At 30.3% G+C, this 18,405-nt stretch overlaps 2 protein-coding genes across 2 annotated transcripts; one reads left to right on the forward strand and one right to left on the reverse strand.

Moving 5' to 3' along the window:
- Positions 1 to 4,768: 4,768 nt before the first annotated feature.
- On the forward strand, positions 4,769 to 6,151 carry LOC130957773 (F-box/kelch-repeat protein At3g23880-like). The gene has a single exon (XM_057884618.1). The coding sequence runs from the start codon at positions 4,769 to 4,771 to the stop codon at positions 6,032 to 6,034; it is 1,266 nt and encodes a 421-aa protein (XP_057740601.1). The 3' UTR covers positions 6,035 to 6,151.
- A 4,643-nt stretch (positions 6,152 to 10,794) lies between these two features.
- Positions 10,795 to 17,747, reverse strand: LOC130954156 (serine carboxypeptidase 1-like). The gene is made up of 13 exons (XM_057880890.1): positions 17,687 to 17,747; positions 17,541 to 17,627; positions 16,374 to 16,450; positions 16,113 to 16,220; positions 15,546 to 15,648; positions 15,406 to 15,446; positions 15,067 to 15,168; positions 14,672 to 14,752; positions 13,685 to 13,933; positions 12,881 to 12,946; positions 12,523 to 12,644; positions 12,054 to 12,167; positions 10,795 to 10,921 (listed from the first exon to the last, which is right to left on the reverse strand). Exons 1-13 carry the CDS (start codon positions 17,745 to 17,747, stop codon positions 10,795 to 10,797), a joined length of 1,338 nt encoding a protein of 445 aa, XP_057736873.1.
- Positions 17,748 to 18,405: the final 658 nt, after the last annotated feature.

The following is an 18,405-nucleotide window of genomic DNA, read 5'->3' on the forward strand; positions in this document are numbered from 1 at the left end:
TTTGGTCCATGGATACGGTGATGTCTCTAACCCTAGCCAATTCTTATTTTAGTATGTTGAATTCTGAATTTTTAGTATGTATGTAAGGTATATGTGAACTATATATATATAGAACTTGAATCGTCGGCATTGGAGGCTTGGTGAAAGATTGGTGTTAAGGCTTTGTTGAATTTGGACTTGTGGGGGCTGTGTGTGTGACTTTGGTAATTTGCCTTAGATAATATGTGGATATCAGTCAATGTATGATTTAGATTTTTTATTTAATATATAATGTTCTATGGAAACTTAGGCTAGAGAATCATAAGATAAGCTGGAATGATTATGTGTGTTGAATGTTTAATAAGTATGATATTGATTGATGATGGGAGTTAAATATGTGTTGGTGATTATGGTTATGGTGGGGATATAATGCCTCTTTGGTGTTTTGATATTGTTGACAAATTGGTGATATATATATATATATATATATATATGATAACATGTTGGTGATTTTGTTGTTGGAAGTAAGAAGTTTAAGGTGTGAATTGGGTAAAAATGAAAGTATGATGGTTTGTGATATGATGCGTGATTAGTGGTGTTGTATTGGATTGCTATGAAGTGTGTTTGTGTTGGATATATGTACAAGTAGTGGGGATTGAAAGCGGTTATAATGAAATTGAGGTTTGAGCTTGTGAAAAATTGGTTTTTAACCGAGTTTTGGCGAGTTATAACTTGGCTTCTGGACTCCCAAAAGGCTTCCAACTTGTTTTGTAATGAAAATTGGGTCCGTGAAGTTTATGCCGTTCGAAGAACGGATGAAAAATGTTTTAAAATAAAAAAGTTATGTACGTCGGAAGTTTGCAGTTTAAAAGGGTAAATCTGCAGATTTTAGACTTAACCAAATTTTTGCCAAAACACCCTCGCATGCGTACGCATACCTCTCATACTCATTGGGTAGATTCTATTTGGTACCTATGCGTACGCATACATGTGCATGCATACACATAGCACCCAAAAAAATGATTTTTCGCATACGCATACATGGGCATACGCATGCATTCGATTATGTCCAGCGTACATGTGTACGCGGACAGGTGCATGCGTACGCATCTTGGTCCAAAAGAGGCCAATGCGTACGCATACCCTGTTTTCAACAAACACTTGTTTTATGTCCTCAAAGCCAAATTTGACACTCCAAAGCTCTATTTTCATACTGTCAGCTCCAAACTTGGTTAGTAAGCCTAGTAATAAAATGGAGTTAAGAGATTAAGATAACTTGGGGATGAAGTAAAGGTTAAAAATTATAAATTACATGAAAAGGAGGTGAATGCATGAAGGATCTATGATGCCCTGGCTATGATGAATAATTATGGATGGAATGGATATGAATGGTTATAAATACCTATGTGGCCTATGCATTCAATGTTATCTGAGATACGAGTTTTTCTGGGTAAAGTACCGTGGCTTGCCACCACGTGTACCAGATTGAGACTCGATACTCTGTTGACCCTACAACGTAAGTGTGACCGGGCACTTATAAATTCTCAGGAATGTTGACCCCCATTGAGCAATTATATATATATGAAAAAAACTATGCATAAAATCTTAGGGATGCGCGTCGGGGGACAGTCCATGGTTTAGCAGTCGGAATTATCGGGTTGACTTGATAACCGAAAGATGAGACTTATCAGCCATAGGACAGGCATGCATCATGTGCATATTGCTTATTTGGTTTGCTTGTGCATTAATTGAGAGTGCCTAAGTAAATTATTATGTTAATTGTTATATTTGCTACTTGTGGTACTTGTATATTAGTTGTGTTTGCCTTTGTATGCTTGGTTGTCTGTGCAATATCACTGGTGTTGGAGGATTAGAGAAAAGGTGAGGAAGTTAGGGAGTTTAATCTAGTTTAAGGCTTGGTTAGGTTTAAGATCTTAGAAGACCACCCTTTATGGTTTCTGTTTTGTACTTTAAACTTTGTAATCTGAGTGTCAGCATTCTAGGATTGCCTCTGACATTTCCAGGACCTTATCTATTATGGGTGTGACACCTTTACCATGCTGAGAACCTCCGATTCTCACCCCATACTATGTTGTTGTTTTTCAGATGTAGGTCTAGAGGCACCTCGTTAAGTGTCTGGACTTCTGAAGCGGAGTGATTCCTGGGTTTCATTTTGATGCATAGTTTATATATATGTACTTAACGGTCTCTCTGAATAATTTGTTTATCTTGTAACTCTTAGCGGTTTATGGAGAACTAGAATTTTGTTTATGTATTTTGGGTTTTGGATTATGTATATATGTATGTAAATATTCTACGGCCAGCCTTGGCTTCGCAGGCTGAGTTATGAGCTTGATATTTTGTACTTTTGGCCCTCTACTCCTAGTTTATTGTTATCTTATGCTTGTTAACCACAACTTTCCTAGCACGCAAGTTATCACGTTTCCTGAGCGTTGCGTTTTTTATTTTGTAATTTGTTTTATCTATTCTTCAAGACTCCTAGTATATTACATTATTTCGACTATTATATGTATTATATTTTACTTCTTAGAGGTCGTAGCGCCTCGCCACCTCTGTTTTGCATCCTAGGTGTAAAACTCTGTGTGGTAAGGTGTTACATAATGACTATTATTCTAGAGGAGAAAAATTATATCTTAGTTGGAATTCATTTTGTATGAATGAAGAGAATATGGAGAGTCAACTAGATCTCTATAGTCTTAAATTATTGAATAACGTAAATTGTTCTGATTTGTCTCCACATAAATTAATACTCAAGGTTGGTATTCTGGTGATTTTATTGAGGAATATTGACTAATTCAGTAGTTTTTCTAAAGGTAAAAGGCTATAAGTTAGGAAATTTAGAAATCATTAGGATATGAAGTTTTAGCAGGTCATGTTGCTTTGATTTCAATAATGAATATGGTACCAACAAATGAAACCGTCCCAGTTAGATTTTAACGAAGATAGTTCCCATAATAGTATTATTTGTTATGGTAATTAATAAGTTTTAGGGACAAATTTTATCTCATATTGGATTGTACTTATCCAAACCAGTTTTTAGACATGATCAATTATATGTGGCACTTTCAAAAATTAAGAGTAAGTTTAAAAGTTTTGCTCATAAATTACATAAAAATATCTCCAAATTCAACCATCAATATTATTTATAGAAAAATCTTTGAAAAGATATAATCCTAATGTAAATATTTTAATTTTATTTTAAATTGTCTATTGAAATCAATGAATAATTATTTCACTTAGAAAGACTGTAAAATGATGATTATTCACTATTCTCAAGTTAAATTTTGATTTTGATAGTGATTTGTAATTTTGTTAGGATAGTAATTATTTCGTGTATTTTTTCTTAAAATATTTTAAAATATAAATACTTTTTGTACTTTTATGAATTTTTTTGTGTACGGATACATACACTAATTAATATAAAAAAGAGTTAAATATTAACAAAAAAATCTAATTAATAATAAATTTTTAATAACTAATTAATGATAAATTGTTTATTTACAATTATGCCAGGTAATTCTATTCTAAAATAATCGTTTTGGGAAATGTTTAGATATTTAGTAATGATTGTGTTTGAACTAAGACACACAAATTATGTATGAAAAAGAAAAAAAAAAGCAAAAAAAAATTAATATAAAAAATTAAGCATTTTTTGTGTTAAAATTAAATATTTTTTATGTTATTGTAAAAAAATTTTAGTATTATTTTTTTATAAAAAAAAGTGATTAACATACATATATGTGAGTAATTTTTATTAAATTTAAATCAATTTAATTAAACTTAGTTGATAAAAATATTTAAATATATAACGAGATTGGTAATTTTTAATTAAATCGAATTTAAATATATTAGATTTAAAACGAGTATATAAAGCTACATTTGTTTACAGAGACAGGATATTGTAATAGGAATATATATAGAGACACAAAATCGTGTTTGATATTAGTATATTTTGTATTCATTTTAACAGAAAAGATACGAAAATACTAGAAAAGAATATAACTTATTAATTTTTTATAATTATATTTTTCATCTTACATTTTTTGAATGAAAAAATAAAAATAAATTAAATTTTTATAATTTATTACAAAATAAAATATAAATATATAAAATATTATATTTCTATTTTTTATATCTTATTATCAGTGTCTTATCTTATCTTATTCTCAACAAAGATAACTAGTTAACTGCTGAGATTTGAATTGGATGGGGCAGACATATTGGATTAAGAATCAATTCCTGATGCCGAAGATTCGAAACCCTCTTGTTGAACATTGGATAATTTGGAGCTCCAACACAAGCGCAGATCATTCGCTTTCTCTCACTATCCCGGCGCCTTTAGGTAAATCTCTGTTTTACTCTTGGCCTCTGTTTTTCTCTTTTATAGAATCTTCATGTATGTTTTATTTTGTAAATTAAATGGCAATACCGCTGAAATTTAAATTTTAGTAATTATATTATTAAACTATTATTTTTATCTTATTCTATAATAACAATAAAAAAATTTTATGATTCATAAATTTAACCTAACAGAATTTAATTTAATTTTAATTTTAGTCTTTATTATTTTATCTTATTTTTATGTTACCATTTTATCTATCTTTATTTTTATCAGACGTAGACAATACTCTATATATATTTAGTTTTACTTTTATAATTTAACCCATCAAAAAATATATAACAAAGGATTTTTTATCTTTCTTTCAATTTTGTTATATATTGTTTTTTATTTCTTATTCCTGTTATATTGTGGAGTTTCCTCGTACGTATGAGGAGGGGTCCGAATCCTGATGATGTTGATGTTGATACTGATGCTGTTCCGAGGAAGGGGAAGGTTGTCACGACAAAACCACCAGCTATCCTTTTGGACGAGCTCATAGAGGAAATCCTGCTGAGGATACCGGCGAGGTCTCTCGTTCGATTAAGGAACAGCGTCTGCAGTTCATGGAGAACCCTAATTTCCAGTTCTCAATTTGCCAAGGACCACCTTCGACGTTCAATGGCGGTGGATCCAGCCTTGACCCACCCGCGTATTGCCTATTATAGCCATACCTCCTTATACCCCACAATCGGAGTGTTCTCCGTACGATCTGTGATGGAGAACCCTCCCCATGAACCCACTAAAGTAGTTCCCTATGACTATGAGGGAAGCTTCCGCCTCATCATTGGCTCTTGCAATGGATTGATGTGCTTGCACGATGAAGAGGGCCAGGCCATGCTGTGGAACCCCTGCACTGGATTCACTTCTCAGCCGCTTGAAATTGGATGTCTCCTCTCCATTTGCGGATTCGGTTATGATCATGTGAATGACAAGTATAAGCTTTTCGCAGTGGTGAAAAAGAAATCAGGCGAATCCGTCTCCAGAATGTTTACATTCGGCCCAAATTCTACCTGGAGAACAATCCCGGATTTCCCCCATAAACTTCGTGACCGCAATTACAGAGGTTCTATGGTGGATCTTGTAGGGCTTTTTGTAAGTGGCACTGGCACTCTTAATTGGCTTTTTCACCGCTATCTTAGTTTTGTGTGGGTTCTTTCCCTTGACTTGGTCAAAGAGACTTATAGTCAGTTTTCCCTTCCCAGCAGGGATTCAGATGATGATCACCGGGTGGCTCCCCAATTGGGTATCTTGAGGGATTCTCTTGCGGTTTGTTATGAGACTAAGAAAACTCATTGGACTGTTTGGTTGATGAAGGACTATGGAGTTCCTCAGTCTTGGACTAAATTGGCCATAATCCCCCACCACCCGCGACTCGATCGTCGTCCTTCAAGCCTACGGCCTATATACATGTTGAAAAATGTTCTTCTTGTGTTTACTCCGTGTGGCGAGTTTGTTTTATGTAACTTAAATGATGGCAGCATAGATTTTCCTAATATTGACAGCTCCAGTGATTACATGCCCAGACCTCGTCCTTTAACTCAGTACTCATATGAAAGGATCTTTCAACTCTATCATGAAAGCTTAGTTTCACCGTCGCACTTTGGTCTTCCAAGTTGCTCATCTGAGATGCGGCTAATGAAGCCAAGCCTATAATCTCTTGAAGATGTTTTCCTACACTATCTCTTGAATCCATAACTTTATTATGATTAATGTAGTGCCTTGTTTTTTTTGTATTTTATAGACTCTGGCTTCATGTTTAATGTTTTTTAATTAGGTTCCTTATGAATATCGATCTTCGTTTGCTTTAGTTAGAATATGTATTTATCATGAAATGCTATATAATTGATGTTTTGTATCGGTTCGATTTGACAAAATTGCGAGTGCAACATGGGAATATGTCAACTATAGAGATTAGTTTATCAAATAAACCTTTTCGTTATCATTAATTAGAATATAAGAACGATTCAATCAATAATAAGCTTATATGCCAATCATGGCCTTCCTAAGATGGTGAAAACAAAACCGTGTTCATGACAATTTGATTAAGAGTTTTAGTTCATTTGTATGCTGTGCTCTGAAGTTTCCAAGAGACATTTAGAATGAAAACAGGTTTTTGCATGCTGATGTGAATAAAGGTGAATATGTAAGTACACTCCTAACAAAATCATTTACATTTTGAATTTCAAATAAAACTAGTATTCATTTTTCAACCAGAATAATCAATGTCTACAAACTACTTTGAGTCTGAATAAGGATAGGAAAAACAACCATTTGTACCCATAAACTTTACGAATGCTGACAAAAGTACCCATTAAAGAAGGAAACTAAAGTTGTATCCATCAAAGATGGATTCTGTACGACAAAAGTACCCAAATCCGAAATTTATGTTGACTTTTTAATAAAATTCCAAAATTACCCCACTATTATCTTCAACCCCTCCTCTCTTCTTTCTCAAATCTCAAACACCTCCATTGCCTAAAAATCCTAATCTCAATACTTAAAAATTCCAAATTATCATTTTCTCAACCCTAATCTCAATTCCTCTTTTAGCAAATTTTAACTCTCTTTTTATTCTTTTCATCAATTTTACCACTTGTTTGGGATAAGAAGAGACAAAGAACAACACAAACAAGAAAATTCAAACTATGGAGACCCAGAAGCATAAAATTCTCTTCATCTTCTTCTACTACTTCTGCTGCTCAGAGAAATTCAAGTAATTCTAGAGTTTTATGTCACAATCCAGCTACCATTTCACCAAACATTTCTCCAGATGAAGCAGCTTGGTTGCAATCTTTCTACAATTAGACAGAGAAGGAGCAGAACAAGCATGCCATTGCTGTTGCTGCTGCTACTGCAGCTGATGTTGTTGTGGCAGCAACACAAGCTGCAGTTAAGTGGTTAGGCTCACTAGCCATGGAAGAGGTACCATGCTTGGTGCTGGACATGAGATTTGTGGTAAAATTGATGAAAAGAATAAATAGAGGGTTGAAATTTGCTGAAAGGGGTATTGAGATTAAGGTTAGGAAAATGATAATTTGAAATTTTTAGGTATTGAGATTAGGGATTTTAGGCAATGGAGGTGTTTGAGATTTGGGAAAAAAGAAAGGAGGGGTTGAAGATAATGGTGGGGTAATTCTGGAATTTTATTAAAAAGTCAACATAAATTTTGGATTTGAGTACTTTTGTCATACGGAATCCATCTTTGATGGTACAACGTTAGTTTCCTTTTTTAATGGGTACTTTTGTCAGCATTCGTAAAGTTCATGGTACAAATGGTTGTTTTTCCATAAGGATATAAATACATTGCTATGATCGAAACATTGTGGCATTCACTTCTCAGCATGCTACTCTCTTTGACAAGCTATACCCTCATGCATGCCTTTGAGCACAATGGCGTCGTTTGATTTATGTAGCCGACCCCACTTAGTGGGACAAGGCTTGTTGTTGTTGCTCTATCTTTGTTCCCTCTTACCATGCTTGACCTATACAAACCCCTGGACCTATATGACGAATATATATAACAAGTTGATCGTTGAAAGGGTAAGGATGTTTAACTGCAAATACCAGATCACATAACAGAATAAGAAACCTATGAAGTGGTAAAAGGGTCACCAAGAAAACAATAACACAGTAGTAGACCATGCTGAACTCTATCATAGAGAAGTTTAGAGTAAAATTATGGCAAGTTTAGAATTCAGGTAATGGTATGATAATAGTATGAAGATGCAATATGAACCTATCTCCAGAGCTACCGTCACTCCAATGTGCTCGAAGCCTACACCCACCTTCGAAAAGTCGCGAAATAACCATTCCTTACCTATTTTTTTGTGAATAATAGATTTATTATTGTAATTTTTTCAGTGAGAGTACATAGTACATGGTACATATTACCATATTGTGTTTTATAGACTCTGTCTAACTTTCATATTTAATGTTTTTAATTAGGTTCCTTATAAATATCGATCTTCGTTTGCTTTAGTTAGAATATGTATTTATTATGAAATGCTATATTAGTTTTTTAATGCATTTTGGAAGAAAGCAAACCTAATATTTCTATTCTTTCTGTTGAGAAAGCTAATCCTGCCATTCTATTATAATGCACAGCCTACATGAGTAACAGAGAGTGATAAAGGTTTAGTACAGAAATTTCTACTTAGCTGATCATATCACCAAGATGATGATGACAAACTATTACATAACACCAAACAACATCAATCTCCCATATGCATAATCTCCTAATTTTCATTTATTTCCATATATCACTATCATTGACGTACTCTGCACAAAAGCATTGGATAGTATCTGCCTCAATTGTCTTCAGTCACTAGAGCAGCAACTTATAGTAGCCTCATCGATCACTAAATGTTTAAGCACTTCAAATCCATGAAAAAGTGCTACGCAAGGAAGCCCCCACACGATATCGAATTGCTCTATAAAATCACGGTAGTCAGTGATGTTCATCCCAATAAACTGGATTTTACCAATTAGCTTCCCTATTTCAGTTATCAGGGTGTAATCATTAGATTTAAGAAGAAACTTGCAAATTGAAGTATTAGTCAAAATATCTTAATGTTTTCGAGATAAACAATTCAACTAAATAATTTACCTTTTGAGTAATAAAAAAAAAGTGGGAACTGCTCATCACGAGGTATTCATCGAGAATTAGTTGAAGAATCCTCACTTAACAAGCAAATTATTACTCCTTATATACTATATACTTTGTGTACTCTCATTAAAAAAATTACAATAAAAAATTCTCTTCAAAAATATTTGTTGAATTATTACACCTTATGTATTATGTACTCTCACTAAAAAATTACAATAATAAGTCTATTATTCATAAAAAAAATAATCTAGGTAATAGGTAGCGTTATCCGAAAGTGAAGAACAGGTCAAAAAATAATTCGAACAGTTAACATTTAAAATCAATCTTGGAAGTAACATGTTAGATAGTGGGTAGTTAGAAAAGAGGTAACCGTATTAATAGTGGACAGTTTAATGATTTACAAGTAAACGTGTTAATTTATATCATTTAAAATGGACTAAAATTGATCAAACATATCTATTTTAATCTCTTCTACTAACCTTTTTATGTACTAATTATATGTCAAAAGTTTGGAATTATTAATATTTTTTATTATTTTCAAATTTTTTTAAATATATATATATATATATAAAAAGTATTTATTTCGGTAAATAATTTTTAAATTGTTTATTTTAGTAATTATATTTATTTAATTTATAAAAATAAAAAACCCTGCCATTTATATACATTTTTTGTTTCCTGACTCACCTGTTCTTTAATTGTGGAGCAGCTGGGAGAAGAGGCTCTTTGGGCAAGTTAAGTAATACTACTACTTGCTTATTTTTATATGAAATTTAAAGCATTAAATATTTATACTTGGGTGTCTTGTGTGCTATTTAGTAATGTTTGTGTGGTGTAGTGGTGTTGTCAGATTTGCTAGAAATAAAAAAGGAATTTGTGTCTTCAAAGACAATGAAAAAGATGGAAAGTGAAAAGGTGTAAAAGACCCTAATAAACCAAAAAGGCAATTTAGTGATTTTTTCATTCGGTGTGAAGGGGTAAGTCATTCTTCAGGGTCTTTACTTTTTTTTTCACGAATGCATTTTGCTGGTTGTCTTATGCTTAATTGTACATGATGCATCTTGCTTTGATTCTTTTAATTAAAAAAATTACTAAGATTTAAAAATTAAGAAAGGATAAGCTATTTTTCAGAATTTTAAAATCACAAATTAGTTATTTTGTACAAAATTTATGGATACACAAAAAGAGGATTAATATATTGGTTTTTATTTAATATCTTCTATATCTTTAAGGTTATTTTTTTGTTATTTTTTGTGGACCTTATTCTATTTTATTTATTTTTTTATTTCTTGATTGATGATCTATTTTTTTTTCGGGATAAATACTCGGAATTGTTATTAATATATGAGATCTATGTTGATTTTATAAGTATCATGAATATTTTTCTTTTTCTGGTTTTTGCGGTGAAAGAAATTCATAGTTAGATTTATATTTTTGCTTTTTTATTTTTTTCTTCTGATTAAAATTTTGTGTTTTAACTTAGTAGCCAAATTTCATTTGTATAATTAACCCTGTTGCTGTGAATTTTATAATATGCCGGCTTTTATTTAAGTCCTAACAAGTATTTTTACAAAAGAATTAATTATTTTTATAACGGAATAATATGTGAAAATGCAGGATGTAATTAATTAATTACCCACTAATTCATCAAGACGATAAGTAAAATTAGAAGCAAAGTAGTTTAATTTCATGAAATAATTAAATGGATCATTATTCAGATCATATATTGTTGAACGAGGAAATACACAAATTTTTTTACATATATCATCTCAATAACTTTAGAAAAATTTAATGATATATGGAAAATTTATAGACCACATTGCCTCTTGTTACAATTTGTGTACTTTTTCTCATATTTTCTTTCCATGAATAAATTGTTTGTAAAAGTACAATGACTCTTTAGGCTTATATTCTGGAACAGTGTGGCCAGCTCCCTGTATCAAATGTAACAAAATAGAATCAACATACATCAAATTAATCTAATATAATTTAGCATAAAATTTAATTTATTTTGTATACAAACCTTTATGGTTAAAAATGTAAGATTGAATTCGTATCCTTGTGTAAACCTTCATTCAACCAAGAAAGGAAACTTAATTAATCAAATTTTGTTGGATCAAATTCATAAGATTGTTAATAAAAGATCTTATTCCCATAGTTATCAAATTTAATTCGATTCGATCGGTTAGATTAAAAACCTAGTCATCTACAATTTAAGTTGGGTCATTATTTTAATCTTAGGACATAAATCAAAAGTAGCTTTTTGTCTTTTACTAATTCATGTGTATAAATTATAAAAAATATGAGTGTAAATTGTATTAATTCATGTGTGTAAATTCTGATAAATATATATACAAATTATATGCTTTTTGTGTATAAAATTCCTATAAATATAAGTGTAAATTATTGAGTGAATACCTCATCCGGCCCCTGACAATTACTTCGAAAGGACAATAAGACTCCAAGAAAAAAAAATACCCAATCCGGCCCCTGATATTTTTTTTGGACTGATTAGTCATTGTGCAAAAAAAAAAAAACAGCCTAAATTTTTTTGGCACAGGGGCCTCATCGTCCTTTCGAGATAATTGTCAGGGATCGGGTTGGATTTTTTTTTTGTTAAGGGCCTCATTGTCTTTCGAAGTAATTGTCAGTGGCTATTTTGGGTTTTATTCTAAATTATTACTAATTAAATACTTATAAAGTATAGTGAGCCAATGACCTAAGCGTACAATGTGTACAATGGAAATTTAGGAAGTATTAGAGATATGACCATTAGTGTTACATTGTCCTGTCAGGTTACGCTTTTGGGATGAGTGGGTTCATGACATGGTATTAAAATTCTAGATCCGAAAGGTCAAAGGTTTTATCCTTGATGAACTCCAAAATTAACTTAAGTTTTTAGGATGAGTGATTTTATGACATGAGATGTTTATTATCCCTGTATCCGGATGGTTATTCTGAATAGTATGGGTGATGTTTATTTTATTCATTAACCAAAAATTTAGTTCATTGTACACATTGTACGCTTAGACCATTATAACATTGCTCGTAAAATTATACACTTACCCGGCAACTTGACCATCTATAAACCAAGGCCTCCATTCATCTATAATCGGATATCCCAATGAACTTGTCCATGCTTGGCTTCCAGTATATGGAACACACAAGTCATGATCACCACTGCCAACACACAATAGTTTTTGCATTCTTACTTGTTAATTAAGCAACCAAAAATAGATGATTTGGAATTCAACATTTTAGAATTTAATAAAAGGAATGAGAATAATGTGTAACTATTAATCACAGAGGAGGGAGGAAAAATAATTATTTTTGTGAAAGCATTATTTTTTGTGCCTGCTATAAAACTAGCACAATTTATTATTTTTGGCCAACAGTAAAACAGTAAATCTATTAATGTTCAAATATACCAATAAAATGCTAGTATAAGTAAAAAATTGTTGGCTTTTAAACCTTTTTTTTCTCTTTTATGTGTGTTAATTTTTTGTAGGATGAAAATAAATTTGAGAAAATTCACCTAAATATAAGTGCTCGATATCCGCTGAAAGTTAGGTATTGGTGATACTTGATCATGCTTCCAAGAGTATGGTGGTAAGAAAGTTGGTCCGTGCATAACACCCATTTGTTAACCAAACTTTTCTGTTTTCATACAATCATAATTATAATTTGTTAGTAATTTTTGTGCTTTCCAATAAATAGTTTATTTTAAAAAATTAAACCGACAGGATAAGATATATAAATAATTAATTTTAATATTATGTCATAAAATACTTATACTAAAAGTTTAATATAATATAAGTTAGAGTAATATATGAAGATATATAAATTGTTATATCTCTAACAATGCTATAACATAATTTTTTGAGAAATCTTACATCTGCTGTGTGAATTGCTTTTCTAACTGCATCATTGTTCAACCATAAGAAAGCAACTTCATCATCCTAAGGATAATAATGACTTGTCATTTTATTTTACAAACATGGAATAATGATTAATGTAGGAGATCACAGGAAATATAAATCAATAATGTTGAAAATTAAAAGTGGGTATATACTTTATAAGTACGTTTGGTTTACGTTTTTATTTTAATATTTTTATTTTAAAATTTTTATGATAAAAATAATAAAATTTTGTTTTCTACTTTTACTTTTTATTTTTTTCTTTTCTTTATAGCTCACAAAATATTAAAAATTAAAACAGAAAATAAAAACACAAATAAAAAATATCTTTATAAATAACAACTTTCCAAAATGTTGGTTTCCTTTCAATTCATAGAAAATGCAATGCTTAACAAGGATGAAAAAACTTAATTATACCGAATGATGATGATGATGATGATGATGATGATGATGATGATGATGATGATGATGATGATGATGATGATGATGATGATGATGATGATGATGATGATGATGATGATGATGATGATGATGATGATGATGATGATGATGATGATGATGATGATGATGATGATGATGATGATGATGATGATGTTCAAGTGCAATTAGTTTTATGTAAAGTTGATAATCGAGTGTTGTCAAATAATTTGACAGGTTTGACTAAATTATCATTTAACGACTTTCAACTATTAACTTCACATAAAATTAACTAAAATTAACTGTAAATTTGTAACTGAGTTTTCACCTAAAAAAAATGCAAAGCAAATTAAAGTAACATACAGTGCATGGAACATTAGCACCTCCATGGATGAGTTGTGGCCAAGATGGGACAATTCCATTTTTGACAATAGCTCCATGAGGCCATGCACGACCAAACATTCTCTTCCTAACTGGCAAACCTCTCTCTGTTACACCCAATTGCTTAAAGCTTTCTGGCAACCTATTATTATTAGATATTGTCCTTGCGTCTGTTCCATTGCTATGGTAACATGGTTCCAAAATGTTATATATGTTTAGCCCACTAATAAGCTGAAATAACCATAATCATCATTAATTAGAGCATTAGAGAACAATATTATAGGAACGGGTTAGCCCGGCCCATTTAGGCCCGACCCGTTAAGTTTATGGGTTAAATACGCTAGTCTATTTAAGTTCGTTTTATTTGTGGATTAGAATTTTTTAGCCTGGATAGTTTATGATCAGCCCGATGGGTTAAGCGGGCTAGCCCGACCCATTTAGGCCCGACCTGTTAAGCTTATGCGTTAAATGCGCTGGTCCATTTAAGTTCGTTTTATTTGCGGACCAGAATTTTCTAGCCTGGATCGTTTATGATCAGCCCAATGGGTTAAACGGGCTAGTCCATTTATCATTTAATTTTATTTTTTGAAAAATATTTTGACAAAAAATATTACTTTTAGGTTAAAAATTTTTAAAAATAACAATTTTTTAGTTGATGGATTGGATTTTTGGGTCAGATCGAGAGAAATATCAGCTAAAAGTGTTTTTTTTGAACAAAATGTAAAAAAAAAAAAATAAACGGGCCACTCATTTAGCCTGCGAGCTAACCCGTTTATCCCATCATTTTTTTCAGATTAATCAGGCTCAACCCGTTTGGCCCAAAATTTAAATTGACTTAATTTTAGAGATAAAATCCGCCCATTTAAATAGATAAACGTACTGGCCTAATGAATTTAGCCTATTTTAGCGCCCTAAATATTAGATCATTTCATTGTAATTTCCACCATTGTCTTATAATAATTGAATTACCTGGTTTACTTTAAGAAGTTGTGATGCGCAACCCTTAGTTTGAGGATTGTAGTAGCTTCCTTTGCAAACACTTTCTGTCTCCTACATCATGTACCATTTTATAATGAAGAACTTCCTAATTGAATATTAACTTAAAAAATGTTAAAATTATATAATAATTTTTCTTAATATAACTTTTTTGAAAAAATAAAAAATGAGCCAACCTATTTAATTCGTCAATTGGACTAGTCAAGTCGAACCAATATTTTTTTTAATTTGTCAAAAAATAATGAATAAATCTGATTTTTTAAATTTATTCAGACTCGCTCACTCCTTTAACAACTCTGGTAGTTAGGGTTTAGGGGTAAATTAAATTAGGTTAATATAATATAAAGTTGTCATAACTAATGATATACCTTGAATATTTCTTCAGAAATAAGACCCATCCCATATGCAAACGGAACAAGAGCATTGCCATCAAATTTATCATCACAAACACCATTTCCTATCATGTAACCCTACAATAGAAATATAAATGAATTCGGATTGTATTAGGTACCAACTTGAAACCATATATAATATGGTGAAAACTCAGGTGCAGTCGACTTTACGTGAAGTTGATATTTGAGAGCCGTTAGATGATTTGACTGATTTGACTAAATTGTCATTTAACGGCTATCAAATATCAACTTCACCTGAGTTTTTACCATTATACATGTGAATTGTGATCACTTAATAAAGTAAAGGATCAAGACCTTGAAATTTATTTTTGGCTGCATCCTTGCTTCATCAATTCCTGAGAAAGATAGAAAAAAAAAATATAATAATTGTGATTCTAAATTCTAACACATGAAATTCAACACTTTCAGTTTAATTTCATGACATAAGTTATTACCTTTCACTATGTTATTAGCAAGAGTAGGCACATAAATCCCAGCAAATGATTCTCCAGCTAAGAAAAATTGGTTGTGTTGGAACTCAGGGTACAGTTGAAACCACTGGTTTAATTTGTTCAGGAATAAAAGCATAAGCATTCATTGATTTTATTTGAATATTTTTATTTTGTTTTATTTTTCGAAAATAGTAAATAGATCTCTAATTATTTTTCATATGAACAAATAAAATTTTAACATAAATTAAATACTTATATATCTTGGTTTTTGAGTCATATAAATTTGTTTATTGAAATTCATAGATTCTTTTCTTAGCAAGAATTTTCAGGTATGCACTTTTATCATAAAATAGTTTTTTACATACATCTAATAATAAAAAAAAATTACATCAGTAAAAATAAAATACATATTACATTGTCAACATGAATGGTGATTTAAAAAAATAGATGTGATTGAACGACGGTCGTAAAACATTTTATATTATCAGTGTATCAAAAATTAAACTATCTAAAAATTTATATATTTTATAAAAAATATAAAAAATATATGACAACCTTAAGGAGAAAAACGTGTGTATCATGGGCAACTCTTATATCCCCAGTTTCATAAGCTGATTCATTTTTTGCGTAAGAGAACCCAACTCCAGCAGGAGAATCCAAGTATATGATATTTGAAACCTATAATAAAAAAAGGAGGTTGAATTATTTATATGTACAATTTGTTACAACAAATTATGTAAGTTTTTTAGTTGAATATAATAATACAATTTATTACAAGAAGAAACACATGTAAGAGTGAGTTAGAGACACAAAAGAAAATAATTTTCATACCTTTGACCAACTATATTTGTTGAGAGTCAACTTAGGCAAGACTCCTTTAGCCTTTGGTTTTTCAAAATTAAATGGACCTGAAACATATACAAATAAGAAAAATATACCATAGAAGAATGATTAGAATATCTGGATAATAGGTGCTGAAACATTGGTAGAAAGACAGCTTTTCGACAGATGCCATTTTGTGGCGATTAATAATCGCTGCCATTTATAAGTAGACTAGTTTATAGTTTAGCAGCGGTTAGAATTGTCGCAGAAATATATCGCAGTAAAATACTATTTAGCCGTGGTTATTTCAACGGTTACTATTAATCACTGCTAAAAATTTATTCACACGCTATCTTTCAGCGGATTGATAATCGTTGCTGCTATTCGACTCTATAATCGCTACTAACTATCGGATATAGTACAGTGAATGATGTAATAATATATAATTTTTAAAATATAATTTTTTTATTAAATAATCAAATCTGTAATAGACAAATAATTAAATTTGTTTACCGTAGTATGATAAAAAATTATGAGATGTTAAGTATGTATTCTTATATACAATATTTGATTAATTAGTGATTATTTTTTATATAAAAATATAATTTGTATACTAAAATCGGTTATTAAAATTAGTGATTTATATATGGTTAAATTTCAAAGTATTTTTTTATTTATATTAAATAAATATAATATTTATGAAAATGAATAAATTGTGAGATATTATAAAAATGTATTTTAGGATATATCTCAGAAGTTGAGAGAATAATTACAAAATAGATATATTTCAAATACTGTGATAGGGTCACGACGAGTCACATCTTAAATACATTATCTAAGATACGTATATGAGCTGATATTGGATATTGAACATCCGAGATATACGCATTTTATAATGGGATCTCAGTATCCGAGATATGTCCATTTTATAATTGTCTCGAGAATATATTTTTATTATTATTTCACTATTTATTTATTTTCGTAAATACTATATTTATTTAATTTAAATAAAAAAATCTAATTCCAAAATTTATTTAAGTATGTAATTGAACAGATCAGTAGTAAAAAACAAAACAAAAATCTTTTAATATGGAAAATAGATAGATTAGGATGAAAATGTTATCATTAAAAGGTAGAAATGGAAAAGCAAAATAATAGAGTACTACAAAACCTTACCATGCTCATATACAAAACCATCGAAGCTGGAACAACCGGGTCCACCATTAAGCCATAGAACCACCGGGTCCTTGTTCGGGTCGGACTCTGATTCAACAAAATAATAATATAGGTTCTTTCCATGATCTTCATCTACCGTCACATACCTTGATTCACCAAATTAAGAGTAAAAATATAAGAATTTTTGCAATTCAATATTTCATACATGTATTTTATATATGCATCTTAAGAATTATAATTAGAGGTGGTCAGCAAAAAAATTCGTTCCATTAAAAGTTTATTTTTTAGTGAGTTGGGCTGTCTCGTCTTACCTAATAAGATAGTCTTAACATGAGTAAAATTTTATTCCGATCCGTTTAATAGCGAGTTGGTAGGTCAATTCCGTTAAATCTCATTTTTTTATTCTTTTATTATTAGATATTAAACAATATAAATTACAAAAAAATTAAATAATATATATATAATTTTTTAACTATTTTAATAAATTTATAATTTTTAAAAATATAAAAAATTTATAATTTTTAAATTAACAAATATTAAAATTTTTATAATTATAAATATGTAATAAACATAATTATAAACTGAGTTTTTTGAAACAAAATAATAAAACTAAAATTATCTAAAGTAAAATAAATATTATCCAAAATATAAAAAATTAAACATCTACAAATTTAGAATAAAATCAGTCAAATGTAAAATATAATCCAAAACATTAAAATTATAACATTTTAAAAAAAATTCTAAATCCGACGGAGAAGTCCGCTTACTCCGCCAAAGTCCACGATTTAAACGGTGTGAAATTAGATAGATTTTTGACGTATGCTCTCATCAAATTATGCAGATCAACTTAACAAATTTAGACCCA

The sequence above is a fragment of the Arachis stenosperma genome, chromosome 10 (genome assembly GCF_014773155.1).
Source record: "Arachis stenosperma cultivar V10309 chromosome 10, arast.V10309.gnm1.PFL2, whole genome shotgun sequence".
In the NCBI taxonomy this organism is placed as follows: domain Eukaryota; kingdom Viridiplantae; phylum Streptophyta; class Magnoliopsida; order Fabales; family Fabaceae; genus Arachis; species Arachis stenosperma.